This window comes from Brachyistius frenatus, unplaced genomic scaffold (assembly GCF_029030835.1).
Source record: "Brachyistius frenatus isolate BFR_SWC_R1_liver_20210118 unplaced genomic scaffold, ASM2903083v1 Contig_48, whole genome shotgun sequence".
NCBI lineage: Eukaryota > Metazoa > Chordata > Actinopteri > Embiotocidae > Brachyistius > Brachyistius frenatus.
The window spans coordinates 2,058,410-2,076,196 of record NW_027210647.1 but is presented as its reverse complement, the minus strand read 5'-3'; the positions used below and the strand labels follow the sequence as shown (position 1 = coordinate 2,076,196).

The 17,787-nt window shown below is 40.3% G+C and overlaps 2 protein-coding genes across 3 annotated transcripts; both read right to left on the bottom strand.

Annotated features, from left to right (window-relative positions):
* Nucleotides 1–329: 329 nt before the first annotated feature.
* Nucleotides 330–3,592, bottom strand: mecr (mitochondrial trans-2-enoyl-CoA reductase). 2 transcript variants are annotated; one of them, XM_069703848.1, is made up of 10 exons: nucleotides 3,270–3,592; nucleotides 2,577–2,674; nucleotides 2,306–2,437; nucleotides 2,079–2,222; nucleotides 1,715–1,817; nucleotides 1,412–1,514; nucleotides 1,239–1,312; nucleotides 1,076–1,136; nucleotides 728–800; nucleotides 330–630 (listed from the first exon to the last, which is right to left on the bottom strand). In XM_069703848.1, exons 1-10 carry the CDS (start codon nucleotides 3,461–3,463, stop codon nucleotides 467–469), a joined length of 1,146 nt encoding a protein of 381 aa, XP_069559949.1. In that variant the 5' UTR covers nucleotides 3,464–3,592; the 3' UTR covers nucleotides 330–466. The 2 variants fall into 2 exon arrangements, with proteins under 2 accessions (XP_069559949.1, XP_069559948.1); XM_069703847.1 differs by having other exon boundaries at nucleotides 1,239–1,514.
* Nucleotides 3,593–7,809: 4,217 nt separating this feature from the next.
* On the bottom strand, nucleotides 7,810–16,411 carry lin28aa (lin-28 homolog Aa). Its single transcript, XM_069703842.1, has 4 exons — nucleotides 16,402–16,411; nucleotides 15,359–15,531; nucleotides 11,063–11,247; nucleotides 7,810–8,029 (listed from the first exon to the last, which is right to left on the bottom strand). The coding sequence occupies exons 1-4, from the start codon at nucleotides 16,409–16,411 to the stop codon at nucleotides 7,810–7,812; spliced, it is 588 nt and encodes a 195-aa protein (XP_069559943.1).
* Nucleotides 16,412–17,787: the final 1,376 nt, after the last annotated feature.

Below are 17,787 nucleotides of genomic sequence, written 5' to 3'. Positions count from 1 at the left end.
TTATTTACCAAATCTAACTATTTAAATCAAGTAATGTCTTAATTTTATAAATATTATTTTAATTAAAAGAATCAATGCATAATTGATATCAGTGATTCTATAACAATAGACAATAAATGTGTTGATTAATAATTTCCCTTAATTGTTTTCGTGTAGCTTAATAAGTAACATGTATTATTGCGGAACGTAACAGATAAAGTTGTATTATCTGGGGTCTATGATCACTCCTGCTATCTCATGTCACTATATAAAGATACGATGAGCTTTTGATGACTTACAGTAAAGCTAAACACTCATTACAGAACATGACAGATTCTGGACTTCGAGCCTGACGTGCAGTAACTTTTATTGCGTATGTGCGTGAGCATTGTGTTTGGTTAACACATTAACAATAATGTGTCGGACTTATTCAGTTCTCGCACTACGGTCATGACATTGTAGCGGTTAGTTCACAACACCAGCCAGTTCACATGATCAGGACCTGCTTGGTTGAAATTAAAGGCTGCATAGCTGCATCCAGAGCTTTGTGATAGTCCTGGAGACGCACCTCAGTGCAGGCAGGAGCCGTCAGCTTTCCTTTCCGGATGAGGGAGCACAGTTCATCCAGCATGGCTCTGAACGCGTTTCCATCTAATGAAAAGAATTTCACAATACATTTTGTTTAAAACAACCCATTTTTATCATTTCAGATTTATTTTATAAATCAAGTAATACCATGCCATCTTACCATGAGAGTTATCTCTCTTCCACTGCGTGACCCAAAATCCCCGAACCTTCACATCCTTGAAAATAAGAGCACTCTGTGGAGAGAGCGAGGTTACTCACGTTGAAAAAGAAAAAAGACTTGTGAAATGTAACGCAATATTGTTTCAGCTTATTTCTGAAAGTCTTTTCAGAAATAAGCTTGTTTACTTAATGGCTGACAGTCACATGGGAGGGTCTCTACCACTCCAGTGGGAGTTTGGTATCAATCTTCTCATCCAACTGTCACCAAGAAAGCAAACAAGCAGGCACATTCCTAAAGATTTGAAAGCATTTCTTTAAAACTGAAAAGCCGTCACAGGTTTCATCTCACCACAGGAACAGTAACGGGCTGTTTGGACATCCCTCCATATGTCACCATAGATCCTCCAACCCTGGATTGAATGGAATACAAATGGCCAAGACACATGATTGGCTTTCCTCTGCAGCGTAAGGATGTTCTGTCATGTGTTTTAAAGATTATTCATCTTCCTCACTGTAAACGACGGAGAAGTTCTGTCGCACTCTTGCCTCCAACTCCATTTAATGCCAGTTTAGGTTTTGGACAAGTCTTTAAAAAAAAGATATTAATATATTGGAAGTTAGTTAATTTACCGAGAGGAAAAAAACACATGATCATATTCCTACAGCTGTCGTCAGAGCAACACGCCTTGAACAGTTCCTTCATCTCAGGCCGCCTCAGGGCCTCTTCTTTGATCACATGACTCGCTCCGATGGCCTTTAGCCTGTCACTGAGCTGTGTGAACTCTGGCCTTTGAAAGGAAAGACACAATGAAGAAGTTCAGTGTGGTTAAATATGTACGCTTGTAAATTTCAGAGACAGAAAATCTCCTAAAAAAAAAAACATCCTATGATTAAAAGAAAAAAGCAAAGAGAGCTAAAATGTTACTTGGTCAGTTTTTTTACCCACAATATCTAAAGCACCGAGTCAACCTAATAAGACTGAGTTCACCTGTCTCGGATAACGTTAATAGTGTTTATTCCTCTTGCAGCAGCGATCTGTATGACAGCCTGTCCAACTCCACTGTTGGCTGCATTCTGGATCACAGAATCACCTAAAAGGACAGCAGACAGATTGAAACTGTTATATGATGACCAAGACGACTGCGCAGCACATCGTAGTTTTAGTGATAACTTAGGCAGGAGTAATGCATTTTCAAATCCTCTTCCAGATTTGTATTTTTTTCAGCACTTATATTTGGCATGTTGTACTCATCATGGTGCTTGATTAATCAACATTAATGGAGCTTTGAACGCGCTACTCATGTTGCAAATACCAGCCCATAAACCTGTCTTTTCAAACACACACACGCCACCTGGCTTGAGATCTTCAAAGTCAGCGAGCATCCTGAAGGCAGTGCAGGGATTCACCCCCAGTGTGGCAGCAGACAGCAGGGGAATGTCATTTGGCAGTGAGACGACGTCATCCTCAGCCAGCACCGCCTCTGTCCTCCATGTTCCTGCTCACACAAAGGTATGAAACTCGTTCCGAGTTTGCGCTGAAACCTGGGGACGCATTCGTCTCAATGAAGCTGTAATTTACCTAAACCAGCATCTCTCGGGATGACCCAGTCTCCTGCTTTAAGGGACTTCACCCGGCTGCCCACCTCTATGACTTGGGCCACGCCCTCATTGCCACCAACAGCTGGGAGATCAGGTAGGACTGCATAAGTACCTAAAAAAAAAAAAAAAAACATTAATAACTGATTATTATACAATATGAAAAAAGAAGTACTATGTTCTGTTTCTTTGCCACAGTAGGTTGCCACGGTTTGAAATTAGGCTGCTGCAGGTGTGGAGGAAAATCTGCAAACCTTCAATCATATTAATGTCAGATGGGTTGATTGGAGCTGCCAGGAATTTAACCAAGACATCCTTTTCACCAGTGGGGGGTAGATGTAGGTCCTCCAACCTGACAACAAACACACAAAAAAACAACCAACAAAAAAAAAAGATTTGATTTAGTATCCTTAGATTTAAAAAAATAAATAAATAAATTTGAAATTAATGTGGAATGTAGTGAGAATAAAACAGAAAGAAAAACTTAATAAAAGAGGATTGTCAGACCTAACAGCCTGGTGTTATTTATATTAAATCGTCCATTGGTCAATGCGAAAGGCAACAACACGCCAAGCAAAGGAGGGGACAAGGAGAAGGACAAGGAGAAGGACAAAGAGAAAGAGAAGAAGGAGAAGTTGTTGGTTTTCCCGCCCTCCAGCCTCTGGGGACATCAATGTGCCTATTAGGTCCAGGTGCACCAGGACAAGGCGAAGAAGACACCGCCTTCCAAATGTTACGGACAAGCAACACAAGTGTGATATATATATATATATATACTTTAGATTACACGTTTTAGACAACCATGTGTTTATTTTGCAAGACAAAAGATTGAGCTTGTCCTGAACGAGGCATGACACACATTACTCTATACAGCTATTGTTTTCTCACGAGCACAGAAACAGTGAAGTATCCACGTGTTTCGTGTTTCTTTAGACGGACGGTCTTACTGAACGACTCGAGCAGGGTCTCCGTGGTCCCTGAACACAAGTGCTTTGCACGTTTGTGCGGAGCGTCCAGCTGGACCACTGAAGTGTGACACGACAGCATCTCTGTTCCCGGAGCACTCCAAAAGAGCAGCGCCGACGCTTCTTCTGCCGACTGCCCGGCTTCTTAAACACAGTCTGTGAAGTGGCAACCACATCGCGACCCAGGACTTAACTTTAAGGTAATGAAAACAACACCACTTTTTTTTTTTTTTTTTTTTTTTAAATATCTGTAATTTGTGGCGTGAGTTTAAGCTAGCAGTCTTCAACCTACGGCCATGTTGGATTTTTACCCATGAGGTTGTGTCATTGAAAACGTAAACAGAGAACGGCGCCCCTGGTGGAGAACCGCCGCATGTGCTGTAATTAGCTTGAGTTTGTGTTCGGCCTGCAAGGCAAAATAAAAGAGGAATTGACTGCTTTCTTCTGCATTTCGCTTCATTTAATGCTGCGTGGTGAAATACTTTTTAGTCATTTACTGAACAAAAAAAAAAAGATGATTCACAGGTTCTGCGCAATTTTCTTTGTAAATCTCTCAAGTATACGCGCTCTCGCATATTTTCGGTTTATTACATGTCAGCAGGAAGGACTGTAGCTGGAAGTACAGGCCGTGTGTTAATTACTGACAAGACTAAAAGCATGTGACACAGCTTGTGACTGGATTGTTATAAGAAAAAAAGACATTAAAAAAACGGAATATTGACATGTTTATTAGGAAATGGAGCAGACCTTTATATATAGAAACATAATCACAATAATACTTTGAAAATACGACATGCTGCTCATCGCTCGACAAACTAGCCATTAAATCGCCTGAGATCAAGTTAATTGTAATTTTATGGCAGTAAAAATCGATACATTCATCAGTAATAAATGCAAATCTTTTTTGCAAGTAGCTTGAGGTATTTACCTGATAAAATACAACACCACACATTAAATGGCTGATGGTCACAAACAAGATGTACCATTGATGAGCTTCAAATGTTACCCTGAGCACACAGTCTTACAAGTCTTTAGAGTTTTAAGGAATATCTAACCCATCTAGCACCCAACAATAAAATCACAATAACACACCATTGAGGGGTCAAACAGGTTTGGTACAATCAGAATGTCTGGCATGATCTCCCTTAGTTTCCAAATGATATTTTGAAAACAGTTGAGCAAAGTAGAATATTGCATGCACCCTTTATCTATATAGTGGGCGTCTGATTTACTGTAAACGACTTGTTTGACAGTTGAGGTATTTTGTGGTTTCAGGTATTAGAATTAAAATTAAAAAAGGAAAAACTAATAAAAACGCTAAGTAAAAAAACGCTGATGAACAAAAGTTATCCGTATGTGTCCCTTTTAAATGTAGAGATGGGTGTTCAAGTTTGAAGATATACTGGCACTGCAATTATAAACCCATCCAAAGAAAAGTCAAATATTTCACCTAATCAAAGCACTTAATTTACTAATTTTGTGTAGTGGAATTATCAAAACCTTTATATTCTGAAAATGTTTACAAACGGCACCTAACAGCAGAGTATGAGGTCATATTTGAGTGTTAAGTCATCCATGAAACATTCTTTTTGTCATAAGCATTGATAGTCTGAAACACCAAGTATCGATGTGTTGAGATGAGACAACCCCGGATTACATACTACTAGCCCCAATCCCTTTACAATATTCTACTAAATCCCCATCTACAACGATTATAAAGGAAAACAAAATACAATAATAGTGGAACATTTTCTTCATATCATATCACGGCGAGTTGGTCAAAGAGAACAAAATATGAAGAACATCATCACACTGGGTGCTTGGGAAGCTTGTAGATCTCAACATAAACAGTTTCACATCTTTTGTCGTCATTTCTTTTTTTGACAAAAGTATTTTTCTCAAGAGTAAAAATAGAAACTGTTGTAACAAGACCTTCCCCAAACCCATTTTACTTTGTCTTCCTTGTCATACGCTTCACATCATGTGCATTTAATCCCTGCTTTGTCTTGACCAAACACACCTGGACTCCTTTCAATCAATCTGAATTATTCCCTGAGTTTTCAGATTGGTAAATTCCTGAGATGAGCGTCCCTAAGCGTCAAGGTATTCTTTTTTCCAACCAGCAACTGACTGTAGTTTATGAAAATATAAAAAATAAAAAAAATAGGATAATGCAAAAAATTAAACATATTCAAAAGTGATTAAACTCAATATATAAAAAAAAACCATGCATCTTACACAAATTAGTGCACAGTAACATTCAATTGGTTTTGGCATAGATAGCTATGACAATGGGCTTCTTTTCGGAATGGCTCATTGTGTACTAACATTTAAAAAAAAAAGAATAATAAATGGAAAAGAAAAAGAATATTTAAGAAAAACCCTCAGTTTACGGCAGTCCTCGTGATACTTTGTACCTGTACAGTATGTACTGTATATTGTTACACTTATTGTTGCAATATATTACTGTTACATTGTATTCATACTAAATTTAAATTATTAAGGACAATGACAGTGATTTATCAAGCACATATGTACAAAGTAATACAAGTACCGTGATGTTAAAAATGCGTTACCCAGATATATTCTCAAGTCACATGTAGCTTTAAATGACATTTGGCAGTTTATTCTTATGTCTACTAGACCATTCATTGCTAAGAGGCTTCAACAGAAGCAGAAGGAGAAGCCGCAGCACTCTTGGATGAAAATAAATTAGTATGATCTTTTTTTTAAAAAGGTTTAGAATAATTTTACATATATATTAATTGGGCGTAAAAGTCTCAGTCAGCTTCTCCTGTAAAACGGGAGTAAAAGGCTGATTGGCTATAGCTAGTCGTATATGCTCCTCTGTGCAGGCTTGGTGTTCCTGAGCTATTACCCTACTAAGTGTAATAGGGAGGTAATGTTTTAAATAACTACCCTAGAAATGGATCATACTGGATATAAACAAAAACACCAGCCTTCCCACTGGCAACATCGTGTCTGATTCTGCCTCATTCTTATTCAAGTATCAAGAGGAGAGCTAGCTGGACCCCTGAGTAACTTAGTCTAGGTCAAATATCTTGTTAAAGAGTTGTATATGTATTGGGGTTGGTATCTAATTGGTTGGAATTCTATCAAATCCATATTGGGGGTAATTGGAAAGCAGCAGTCTTTCACACAGAAGCCAATAAAATGAGAATATACTGTACTGCAGATGGAAAGTTGAGTAACTTAACAGCAGTGGTTTGCTGCCCTCTGATGGTGAGACAATAAACGGTATCTTGATTGCCTTGCCTTGCCAAACAGACAACGTATTTTTTTCTACACCCAGAGTAGCTGTGGAACGATAGTTTCAAGCTATTTCACACAACAGTCCACGCCTTGACCATACTCTGATATGATGTGTGTCCCTCAATTGAAGGACCCTCTTTGCCCATCCAAAGGTGACACTATAAATGCCTTCCAGACTGTTAGAAAGGTGTGTTCTGGGTGTGGTCTGATGTGTGCTTTGTTGCACCAGTAACCTCACGTAAAATGGACTTCACAAGGTCTTCAAGTACACCTGGGCATTACTGCAGCAAGGTGAGAAGTTGAACCACGGCAGGTCAGTAAAACCAAGGTTTTCATGGGATGTTAAGTTACTCTCTAAGAATGTTCAGTATATTCCAATTAATGGCATCCTGCGTAAATACTGTAGTGCAAAAAGGATTTGATTTCATCACAATTCAAATCAAACTCTCCAAAACGGTATTCTGAGAATATTTGCTTTACCATCTGTGCTTAGGATGATGGCTCTAGTAGCAGACCAAACATGGACCAATGAGGTAGACAATGCACCTTTTAGACAGCCGGCAAAATGCTGGATGGAAAAAATGAAAAGACAAAAAAAAATAACCCTGACCAAAAACTGGAAACCACTGACATTCATTTGGCCCCAGGAAAACAGGATGGTCAACTGCAATATTGGCAGATTGCCAATACATCGCCAATAGCTATATGCTTAAACCCATCCCATGTGTTTTCACGAACCCTCCCGGTCCCCATGCGATATGCAAACTAACATTCATTACAGAGTTACTAACTGTTACGTCTCTGCCTTGTCGGATAGCGAGGTGTAACAGTCAAGAAGTAGACTAAATGGTAAGGCAGCGAAAGTGTAGCTCTATACTAAAAACACAAGAGAATTATGCAAAAAAGAGAAGAGGTATAATGCCCACCGGACGGACACAGTGTCACATAAAAATAAAAATAAACTCATGAAGACCATCCGTTAAATGGCATTGCTAGCTACAATCTCAAACCCCCTCCAACAACAGCAGTGATTTATACATTTAGCAAACGCCCTGAGTGCAATAATTCAGCAGTATTCCCGAGTGTTACACCAAATAAAAACAAAAACTTCAGCAACATTCTTCGTGAGTATTTTTTTTTCAACCTGAGGTAGTTCCAAAAGCAGCTTCAACAGCTGGAAGGGGATCCTTCCTCTCCATCGAAGCACTTTGAATTGGCCTCTGTGCTTCCCTGGCGTCATATCCCTCATTTACTCAGAGGTCTCGGGAGGTGGCGCCGAGTGGCTGTGCTCCTCCTCGTCTCCTTTCAGGGAAGACGGTTTTCCCTGAGAACCCGGCGAGGACTGTTGTGCTTTGATTGGGCAGCTGGCAACCATGTGATCGATGCTCTGGCAGAAGTGGCACTTCTTGGGCTGGGGTGGCAACTTGCACTCTTTGGCATGGTGGTCCGGGGCTCCGCAGTTGTAGCACCTTCAAGAAACAAAACAGATATTATGTTCGATTAAACCTCCAATGACAGATTTTTGGTCACAATTAGGCAAGTAGTGTTTTTCCACTGAAAACCGCTTCCTGCTGTGCAAACTGCGGCACAGTGGTGCAGTGGTTAGCACTGTCACCTCACAGCAAAAAAGGTTCCGGGTTCGAATCCGGTCCTGGGCCTTTCTGTGCGGAGTTTGCATGTTCTCCCTGTGCTTGCGTGGGTTCTCTCCGGGTTCTCCGGCTTCCTCCCATCATCCAAAAACATGCACCTCAGGTCAGGTTACCTGGCGCCGTGCTAGTGGCAGCCTGCTGCAGCAGCTCCCCCCTGAGAGCCCCCCTGCTGTAGTGAAGAAATTTCCCCTCGGGGATTAATAAAGTGTATAAAATCAACAAAAAAAATCAAAAAAAAATCTATGCCAGGGGTCCAACAATGCAGTACAGTACAGTAAAGAGTGTGAGTTGCACCTGTTTACCACTCGATGGCGATATTTCACCTGGAATGACTTGAGTTTGCATTTGGATACAAACCCTCTGAGGGCATTCCAGGTCACCCCATACTACTCTGGGAGAACAGTAGATTGGGACTTTTCAAAACTGTTCATGTTTCTCAGATAATCAACAATTGCCATCAACTCTCACTTGCAACCTTTTTTACAAGCTGGAGTTTTGAAAAGATGCTGGGCCAATACTTCCCATCGGCCCAGTATAGGTACCGTGGATCACCTTACCTCAAAGATTGTGAACAGCTTGTCCTATTTGTCAGCTTGTGACTCCCAAAAACCTTTTGGTTGGACTCCTTTGTGTCAAAGTAAGACACTCGTTTGATCGGCATTGAACTTTAGAAGTGAACACTATGTGGGGGTCAGAGGGAGCCACAACGGGTGCCATCGTCCACCACTGTTCGAACACTATCTATAGAATGGCCACGTGTACAGGGGTGGAAGGCAGATGGATGGTGGGCGTATAGGGCAGGCAGTGCTTCTGCGGACCCCCACCTTTTGTGGCAGCAGATGAGGGTTTGGACAGGGCGGCTGCCGAGGGGTCAGCGTGGCTTTTGTGGCGGTGGCCATTGGGGTGGAGTCAAGGTCTATACCGTCACACTACAGAAGCTCCCGACATCAGCATCCATCAGAAGGCAAGTGGAGGGAAAGGGAAGTGGTCCCTTTGTCTAAAAAAAAAAAGCTGCAGTAATGACCTCTGAACCTTGACACCCCCCCCCCCACACACACACACACCCTCATCATCCCATCCCAGCCCCCAGCTCTCTTGCTTTTACTCATACATGGTTGTCATGACAACAGTGACCTTTCACCCCGTTGCCTGGGCTCTTGCATCTGTTATCAATTAAATGGATAGGAGCTTTTTCCCCTCCTTTAGTCATATGTACACACACATGCACTCACAAAGCTGGTCAATGAAATGTGGACTGCAAAACAGAGGCTCACTCTGGAGGCAGAATCTGAACCCAGAACTATAATTAAAGTGTGTACTTTTTACTCTTATACCAAAATGATTTGATTATTGGTTGTAAATATGATCATTTAATCACACATAAATCAATGAACCACAATCCAGTATTGCATAATGAAATATGCTAAAGGGGACCGATGTCTTATCCACGGATCAGTGTGGTCTAGGGAGAGGTATTGAACCACAGCGAGCCTCCCAGGACTCTTTGAAGCAGTAATGATCTCTGTTCTCACACTTACTACTCTCTGGCTGTAATCACAACTGACAGGGGGGTAAAGTTGATACACCTCTAACCCTACATTATATTGATATTCAGAGTATGACTCAAAAATCAAGGCTCCTTTACCTCTCTTTTTTTTCTGCTGGGGGGGGGCATTGTTGTTTTTGCTTTAAACCTTTGATTTGTAGATTTTGTAAGACCTGTACTCCTCAAGGGAGCGCTTGTATTTTCAAGTATTACGTAGAGGTTCGGATCAAACTAAAATGTAAAAATCACTGCTTTTGCAGTATTTAGACATGTAGCAAAAAAAGTTATGCTTAAAGCTATTTTCACAGCAGTAATTCTATTGTCTAACTTTCTAACTATCCTAAGTGAAATTCCTCATTCTTCAAAAAAGGACACAGTGATTAAAATTATCCCGAAACTCACTCATCTCAATACATTCAGATTCAAGTTATTCAAATTATGATTGTTGGAGTTATTAAGTTTGGTTTTGGAGTTACAAATTCTGTTGGTGGAAGAGGTTTAGCAGGAGATGGAGAGTGGGTTGGTTTGAATTCCCCAGGGACCAGCAGATTTAAACAGTTATTGATCCAGGTCACACGTCAAGCCTCCTGATGTGACCCTAGCTAGGGCTAGAGGTGGGGGTTGGGGTCAAGGGAGAGGAAGGAAAATGGGGAGAAACTACAACGCCATTGTATGTTAGATCCAAACTAAATACAACAGTGACTGTTTGTGGATTGCTGATAGTGTAAGGTTGCATAGTTTTTTTTTTTGCTGTCCAATGAAAACCTTGCATATCCAGATTTCTTTAAAAGTAAGAGAAACTTGACAAACTTCTTGAACCAAGGATACCATTTGAAAACTGCATTGGATTATCTGAAAAATGGATTGTCTCCAAGCTGGAAAAAAAGACAAGTTTTTTGTGGTCTGGTTAGCTTTTAAAGGACAGTGACAGTTTATGAGCCGTTAGATGGTTTACAATTATTTAAAACTATCTAAAATGATGTCTTTAAAAGGAACTTTGCATGGGATCCACACAGCACATTTTAGTATCGTGAAATGTGTTAGGGTTTAAGTGCTGTTGCTGCAAGCATTAATGAAATGCGCCCTGAAAACCATTAGATTTTTCATTTTTTTTACAAAATAGCCTCTGGTATTCATGACACTGCATCCAGTGTAGCACAGAGGGAATCGGAATATATACTTTACTCTCTTTTTTCTTTTTATTTAGCACTGATATATTCCAAATAACTGTCCTCCGTTTTGATGCTGCACAGGAACACATAATGAAATAAGTCTTTTCTGTGTTTTCCCAGTTCATCCCGGCTCACCTGTCTCCCTTTGAACGCCGCTTTTGGACCTTCTTGCCTTTGGGTCTTCGCTCGCTGCCCACACAGTGGATGCCACCTGGACCGGTAACTTGCTGCGACTCCAGGCCCTTGGATGAGTTCTTGAAGGTAAACTCGACCGCCTCGCCCTCCTTCAGGCTGCGGAAGCCTTCCATGTGCAACTTGCTCTGAAAGAGAGATTTTTTTTTTTTTCCAGCATCAACAATATTGTTTGGGGGGAACTGCAGATATGTGATGATTCAAGTGTACAAATCATTCCGATCCTGATACACATGTTCTGATTCAAATCAGAAAAGGATGAATGAATGTTTCAATGTCTTCCCCCTCAAAGATACACTGATTTATGATTTCGTGTTTTAAAACTTCCTATATCACACCAGTGACCGAATCACTTCTGCATTAAGTCTGTGGAGACTTTGACCCTTGAGAACAACCCCCTCCCATTCCTCAGTGTGATACCATCAGCGGCCGACAGCTCTTATCAGGTATCTGGTATTTTAAGGCGATCACGATGTCTCACCTGATAAATAAACAAGCACTACAAAGCTTGCTGTTCCCACTCTCTGGAGCCTTCTGAAGACACACCGCCCTGCATTACAAAGCATTGCCGCCTCTTAATGCTCCATTGTCTTTTTGCGGTGTTTGAGTGGTAAACCTGATGAGGATAACCTTCAACCCCCCCCCCCACCACCACCCCCAACCCCCTCCTCCAGAGGAACGGCATTCCACACTGCTGCCTCCACCCCCATCCCATCCCTCTTCCCACCCACATCACAAAGCTCTACTAACACACTGACCACCACCACTAGACCTAAACTACAGGATGCAGGGGTTTGTGCTCAGGTTGGGGGTGGGGTGAGAGGGCAGCAGGGCTTTGCTGTGAGGTGACATTCTTTGGATATTTGTTTGGCAGAAAGACATAAAAGTTGAGGAAAAGCACAAATGGATATCTCTCTTTGATATCAGTGCTTAAAAAGGAATTTTTTTTTTTTTTTTTTTTTTAATGAAAAAAACAAAACACACCCTGATGATTTTATTGTATTAGAAGATTTATGAACAGCAACATTGGAGAGGTTGTTTGCTTAATTAATCAACAATGGTGCGATATGCTGAGAGTAAACTATAACCTAGCCTCCTGCTTAGATGTAACCTGTGAAGAGGTTCTTCTTTTTGATCCGAGTGTTGGTGGCAACATTTCGGATTCCCAAAGGAAAGGAAGAGAGATAAAGAAAGGTGTGGTGTGGTTTTGAGGATAAAACTATTTGACTGGCTAAATCAACATGGGAAACCCCTCTGTGAAATCCCCTCAGTGGGACTAAGATTAAACTGTCAGGCATACTGTTGAAATAGGAAGAATGAGCCAATAATGTAGCAGGCTTGTTTTCATAGACAATAATCCCCTTTTCTTTGATTCATTTTTTTAGTAAAGTAACATCCATCAATCTTGTGTGACGAACCATCTACATTCTTTGTTTCCCAAGACCACCAGGAATTAAACTGGCCTTCCCAAAGAGCATCATTTATTGTAAGGAGAGTCCTTCAGGACAGGTTATAATTTAAAAGGATACGAGTAGTAAGTATCTAAAACGCAGATTAAACAAACAATTAGAGCACCTCACTCCTCGAAATTTACATTGGGATCGTTACAGAGTGAGTTGTAAACAATGCCGTCTCCAATTTAAACAACAAAAGGGCTATCTTCTCTAATCCTGCAAACATTGAGTCACTGCTGAGCATCTGCTGCAGAGTCCAGGGCAGCGAAGAAACATCATTGGTGAGCCATGACATTTGAATGGCAACATAGACATCCGCAAAGCCCCAGTCCCACCAGGCCGCTCTGCCCTGGTGACTGTTAACCCACTTCCTCTCCCATGTGTGACCTTCCCCACCCCCATAACGTACCCACAGCAACCACATGGCCACATCAGGTTCCTCTCACACACAGGTACAGGACCTGAGGGGTGGCTTTTCAACCTAAAGGACCTGGTGATGAGATGGTGTAAGTGGGCTGACTATAAACTATATCTAGAATGTGTCTGGGGGGCCAAGTGAGGCAGAGAAAGACATCAGAGCACGGAGGGACAATAGCAGGACTACTGCTGAGACAAAGAGGGGCTCAGTCAGGGCCCAGGGCTGCTTCATTCGGATGCATGGATCTATTGTCCACCTGCACAAAGGCCAGCGGACCCTGGGAGTTAATTTTCCTTGACACGCGGCCACTAATTTTAGGGCCGAGGCCCTTTACGTTGCCAGAACCCCTATACATTCATCACTTGTGTGTCTACCTTTTCTCGTGACAGAAAGGGAACTAAGCCATTGGTTACGCATTTATTCTGATGAAATGAGACCAATCACAGTGAGACCCCAAGTAAAGCAGCGAGCATTACAACTTTTCCTCTGAATTTGAGCTTCCCTTTAAGCATCTGGAGCAATTATAATACTTATTTCCACATCTGGGAATTAATATCTTAACTTGTTTTTATGATAACATTTAGGATTTTTTTTTAATTTTTTTTTATAGCAGCATTTAATGACAGTTGGAATTAAACCTACAGCCATTTTCTAATTTATTTTAAATCTCTGTGACTACTGGAGCACTAAACTGTAAGTTTCTGTCTTCAACTGAACTCATGTTTGGGTTGCAATATGAGTAATCACATACCAGCTTCCTGTGTATAGTCAAACAATATTTCAGTTACTACTATTCCACAGAACAATTTAATCTCTCTTTATGCATCATCACAGAGACAGCAGGAAGACAGAAACCAGTGACAGCTGCTTTAGAGAACATCACAATGAAATGGATGATAGAGCTATTGTATGTGGATGTATTTTTTTTTGCAAATTAAGTTAAATCTTTAAAAAAAAAAAAGATTAGACTTTGCGAGACAATGTCTCCACATCAGCTGGAGGCCTTGACATAATGGTGGGTGAACCAGGAAATTTACCTAAAATAAAACCTGAGGACTCCTGTAAAAGGAGATTTGCTCTTTAAAGGCAGTGTAACAAAACTGCCACACACACACAGAGGGGGTTGAGCAGACAGCAAAGAGCCTTTAATCACTTTATGACAGGAACTTCGAGGTGAATGAGCAGCTCATGGGGATGCCTCTCATTCACATGCTAAACCTTTATCTTATCAGACAGAAATGGAGGCACTCACTCAGATGAGAAGGAGGAGGGAAAACTACCCCCTACCTACTTCCTCACACCTCCCACTTCATTAGCATCAACACTTTTCAACCTTTTCAAAAAGGTGAATGAAGGTTTGGTTCTTTCTTTAATCTAAGCAAGGAATCTTAAAATTCAATTAAAGAATGAAAAACATGTTTGGTATGTGAAACTAAAGCTCAAAACTGCATCATCAACTTTACATATATAAAGTGGCGGTTTTGTGTTATGTAGTAATAGAAAAAGACCCATAAAAGATAAACAGGGATATTGCCTGATATCTCTGAGCAAAATACACTTAAAATGAAAAATAGTGATCAATAACCTTGATTCAGATTCACTGAACTAAATATATTAATCAAAATAATAAAAGCTTCCACTTTGTCAACAGATGCAGTGATATCCAGCACACAAAAAAATTACTTCCATTAATCTCATTCTCAACAAACTTCACCATAAACAAATATCACTGTTCACATCTCCAGAGGAGGATCAATAATAGGGTTCATTCTGTGTAAGGGACTAGTTTTCATGTAGCTCAGGGACAGTGATGTGAAAGTGCTTAAGCTTCATTGAACAATAACAAAAAGCCCACACTAATTTCTCCATCACTTTTAGTATCAGTGTCCAGAAAACAACCAGGGAGGCCCGCTGATCTCCTCTGGCTGCAACACGTGTTCCCCTACAGGAGAAACACCCACCACACTGCAGAAAGCCCATCTAAACCATATTATCCTAACTTTAATCAAACATATCAAAACACCTGATTAAAAAAAAAAAAAAAAAAAAAAAATCAAAAATCAAAAACTATTCAATTTGTTGACTTCAATGGACTTTATATGTTGAGTATTTTTGTTCGGCTATTTTTACATGATAATAATCATTTAATGGCCGGAAGATGTCGGAAAAAGGAAACACCCTAAATTAATTAAGCAGCATTGAAAACATACGTGTCTCACTGCTGCCGGTAAGACGTTGGGTAAAAAAAAAAAAAAAAACAATACATTCTCAGACGTAGAAACTGATATATCTTTTGTTGGGATGCAACACCAGTGCTGCGTTACGCACTATAAAATACGCCTCGAGCGACCGAGCAGATCATCCTACCTGATGGACGAACACATCAACCGGTTCGTCCAGTGGCACTCCCTCCCGGTTGGTCATGGACAGGAACCCGAAGCCCATCCGGACGTTGAACCATTTACACACGCCTTCCCCATGGAAGGACTGTGAATCCTCCTCGTTACTCGGCTCTTCATCCTCCTCGGGCTTACACACTCCTACAACGAAAAATGCATATTATACAAATAATAACAACTTAAAACTACTGTTAGTATTGCAAATGTGTTTAAAAATGTATCCATCAGGGGCAGCATTTAAATAAAGTCTAAAAACCGAAACAAACAAACGTATTTCTCTCGCGATAACGCATTAATAATCAATGCGGATCAATGAACTCAGGCTTTGGCTGTCTTTTGGCAGAATTTGGATTAAAAATTACTTCTTTTTTTTTTTTTTTTTTTTTGCAACTGAAAACATACAACCTTCTGTTCCAGTAAAAATATAAAAAGTTGGAGTATGTAAGTAAGTGATCTTGTCAGAATTTCTAAAGAGCGTTTAATGCAATGAGCGACGCACGGATTACACATCACGTGTGAACAATGCCTTAAAATGCGCCAGTACAATCGCAGAGACAGTCCATTAGAAAGCAACTTAATTAACTTGCAAAACATCAAAACACAGTTTATGAAGTTACTCAACCTGGGAGTTTTTGGTTAAAAACAGAACCCATGTCTTCAGTTCTGCCTTGAGTCAAAATCAGCACCCACGCTACAGTATCCTTTTTTAAAAAAAAAAATGTTTAGCCCTCAAACTGGGTAAATCCTCACAGATTGCCACTTTCATGCAAAATGCTGTGAAAAGCAGAAGCTGCGCAGCGAGAGGGAAAGCGGGAGAGGGAGGTAAACAAAAGGGGGCTGGCAACCTCTTCCCCCTAAACAATGAGGGGTGGGGGGTCAACGGGGAGATTTTTTTTTTTTTTTTTTTTTTGGCTGAAGAATCCCCCCCCACAACATCTAAGACAATGCAAACGAAAGCCTGCCCCTCCAGAAAGCACTTAAGAAATAACTGACCAAAAGCTCCCAACATACCTTCTGCCATGTTCACAGCTGCTTCTCGCTCCAAACGTGCTTCGGCTCTCCTGCAGCGATCAGCTCTGTTGGTCAATACAAATGACAATTTCTCATCTAACAAACCCCCCACACACTCGCGGTCATGTCCACGTGATTCACAATTACAGTCCCCAAGGATTACGCTGCATATTGTGTGATGGAAGGGCCCACATGTGGCAAACGACCAATCACTACTAACGAATATAATATTGAGATATTCCAATCTAATGTAAAACATGAATATCCCAATTTGGAAAGTATTTTATTGGCGTGATTCGCCATATTTCTCTTTTAAGCAGATATTTTCCAAAGGAGCAATGCCTTGTTAAAAAAAAAAAAAAAAAAATGGCTTTGAATAATTACACTAAATGCGCATAAAAGAATATTTTCTGGTGAATTTTGAACAGAAAAGTGGAGAGACTTTGCAGAATGGAAAAGCTGAAAACTGGTGGAGCCTGAAATGTCAGTTTTATAACATTTAACTGGGCGGAATTTTATGTAGGCTAACTCTTAGTTTAATAGGGGTATTTTTTAATTTTTTAATTTTTTTTTAAAATTTTTTAACATTAGGAATAAACAAGACTGTATAGATTTAGCTTTATCGTAGCCTACTGTATGTTTTCTCGCAGTGCGTGTTTGCTTCTTTGTAATCAGTGATTTGTATAGCTGCTGTCCCAACATGCCAGAGAACGGTTTGGAATGGTAATCCAGATGAAATGTTGAGGGGGGAGGTTTGTTTTCTCCTTCCCCCACATGCAGCAGAGGACGAAGATCTCAACTAGAGTCCACCAGCCGAGCTGAAGAGATAAAGAAGGAAAACTTTAGCTTATACAACAGAGGACCGCATGAAACAAAATGATAAGAAAACAGTTTTAAAAAAAACTATCCCACGATTCAAGGTGGCTGCGAGAAAACAAGCCGACCTGCTCAAACGAATTCACGGATCAATAGTGATTGATCACGTCATGTTAAGATGTTGACTCGCGTCCTTGTGGAGTGATGGATGCGTTAAAGACTGAGGGTAGTGCTCTTTTAACCGAGCCCAACGTGACAGAGTTGAAATCTGAAATAACCAAACACATGACGGATTATTTCAAATCTGAATTTATCGAAATCATTATTGTTAATGTTATTTGTCTAAAACACAACGAATAGAAAACGAGCTACATGTTGTTGTAATAGCCTCCATGTATTTTTTATTCATTTAATTGAAAATATTTTTTTAATTGATAATTAATTTTACTTTATTTATTTTATTTGTTTATATAAACCAAAATTGAATACAGTATATTTGTAATTGTAATATACCCTATTTTAACTTTTCAATACTAACAAATATCAGCAAGATACAATTTATCTTAGAAA

Coding starts and splice junctions, on each gene's coding strand:
- lin28aa (XM_069703842.1), bottom strand. Junction 11,248..15,358: donor TTGATGTGTTCGTCCATCAG/GTAGGATGATCT, acceptor TCTCTCTTTCAG/AGCAAGTTGCACATGGAAGG. Junction 8,030..11,062: donor CGGCGTTCAAAGGGAGACAG/GTGAGCCGGGAT, acceptor TGTTTCTTGAAG/GTGCTACAACTGCGGAGCCC.
- mecr (XM_069703847.1), bottom strand. CDS start 3,463: ATGTGGTTGCCACTTCACAGACTGTGTTTAAGAAGCCGGGCAGTCGGC. Junction 2,438..2,576: donor TGACATTAATATGATTGAAG/GTTTGCAGATTT, acceptor TTTTTTTTTTAG/GTACTTATGCAGTCCTACCT. Junction 1,818..2,078: donor CTTTGAAGATCTCAAGCCAG/GTGGCGTGTGTG, acceptor CTGTCCTTTTAG/GTGATTCTGTGATCCAGAAT.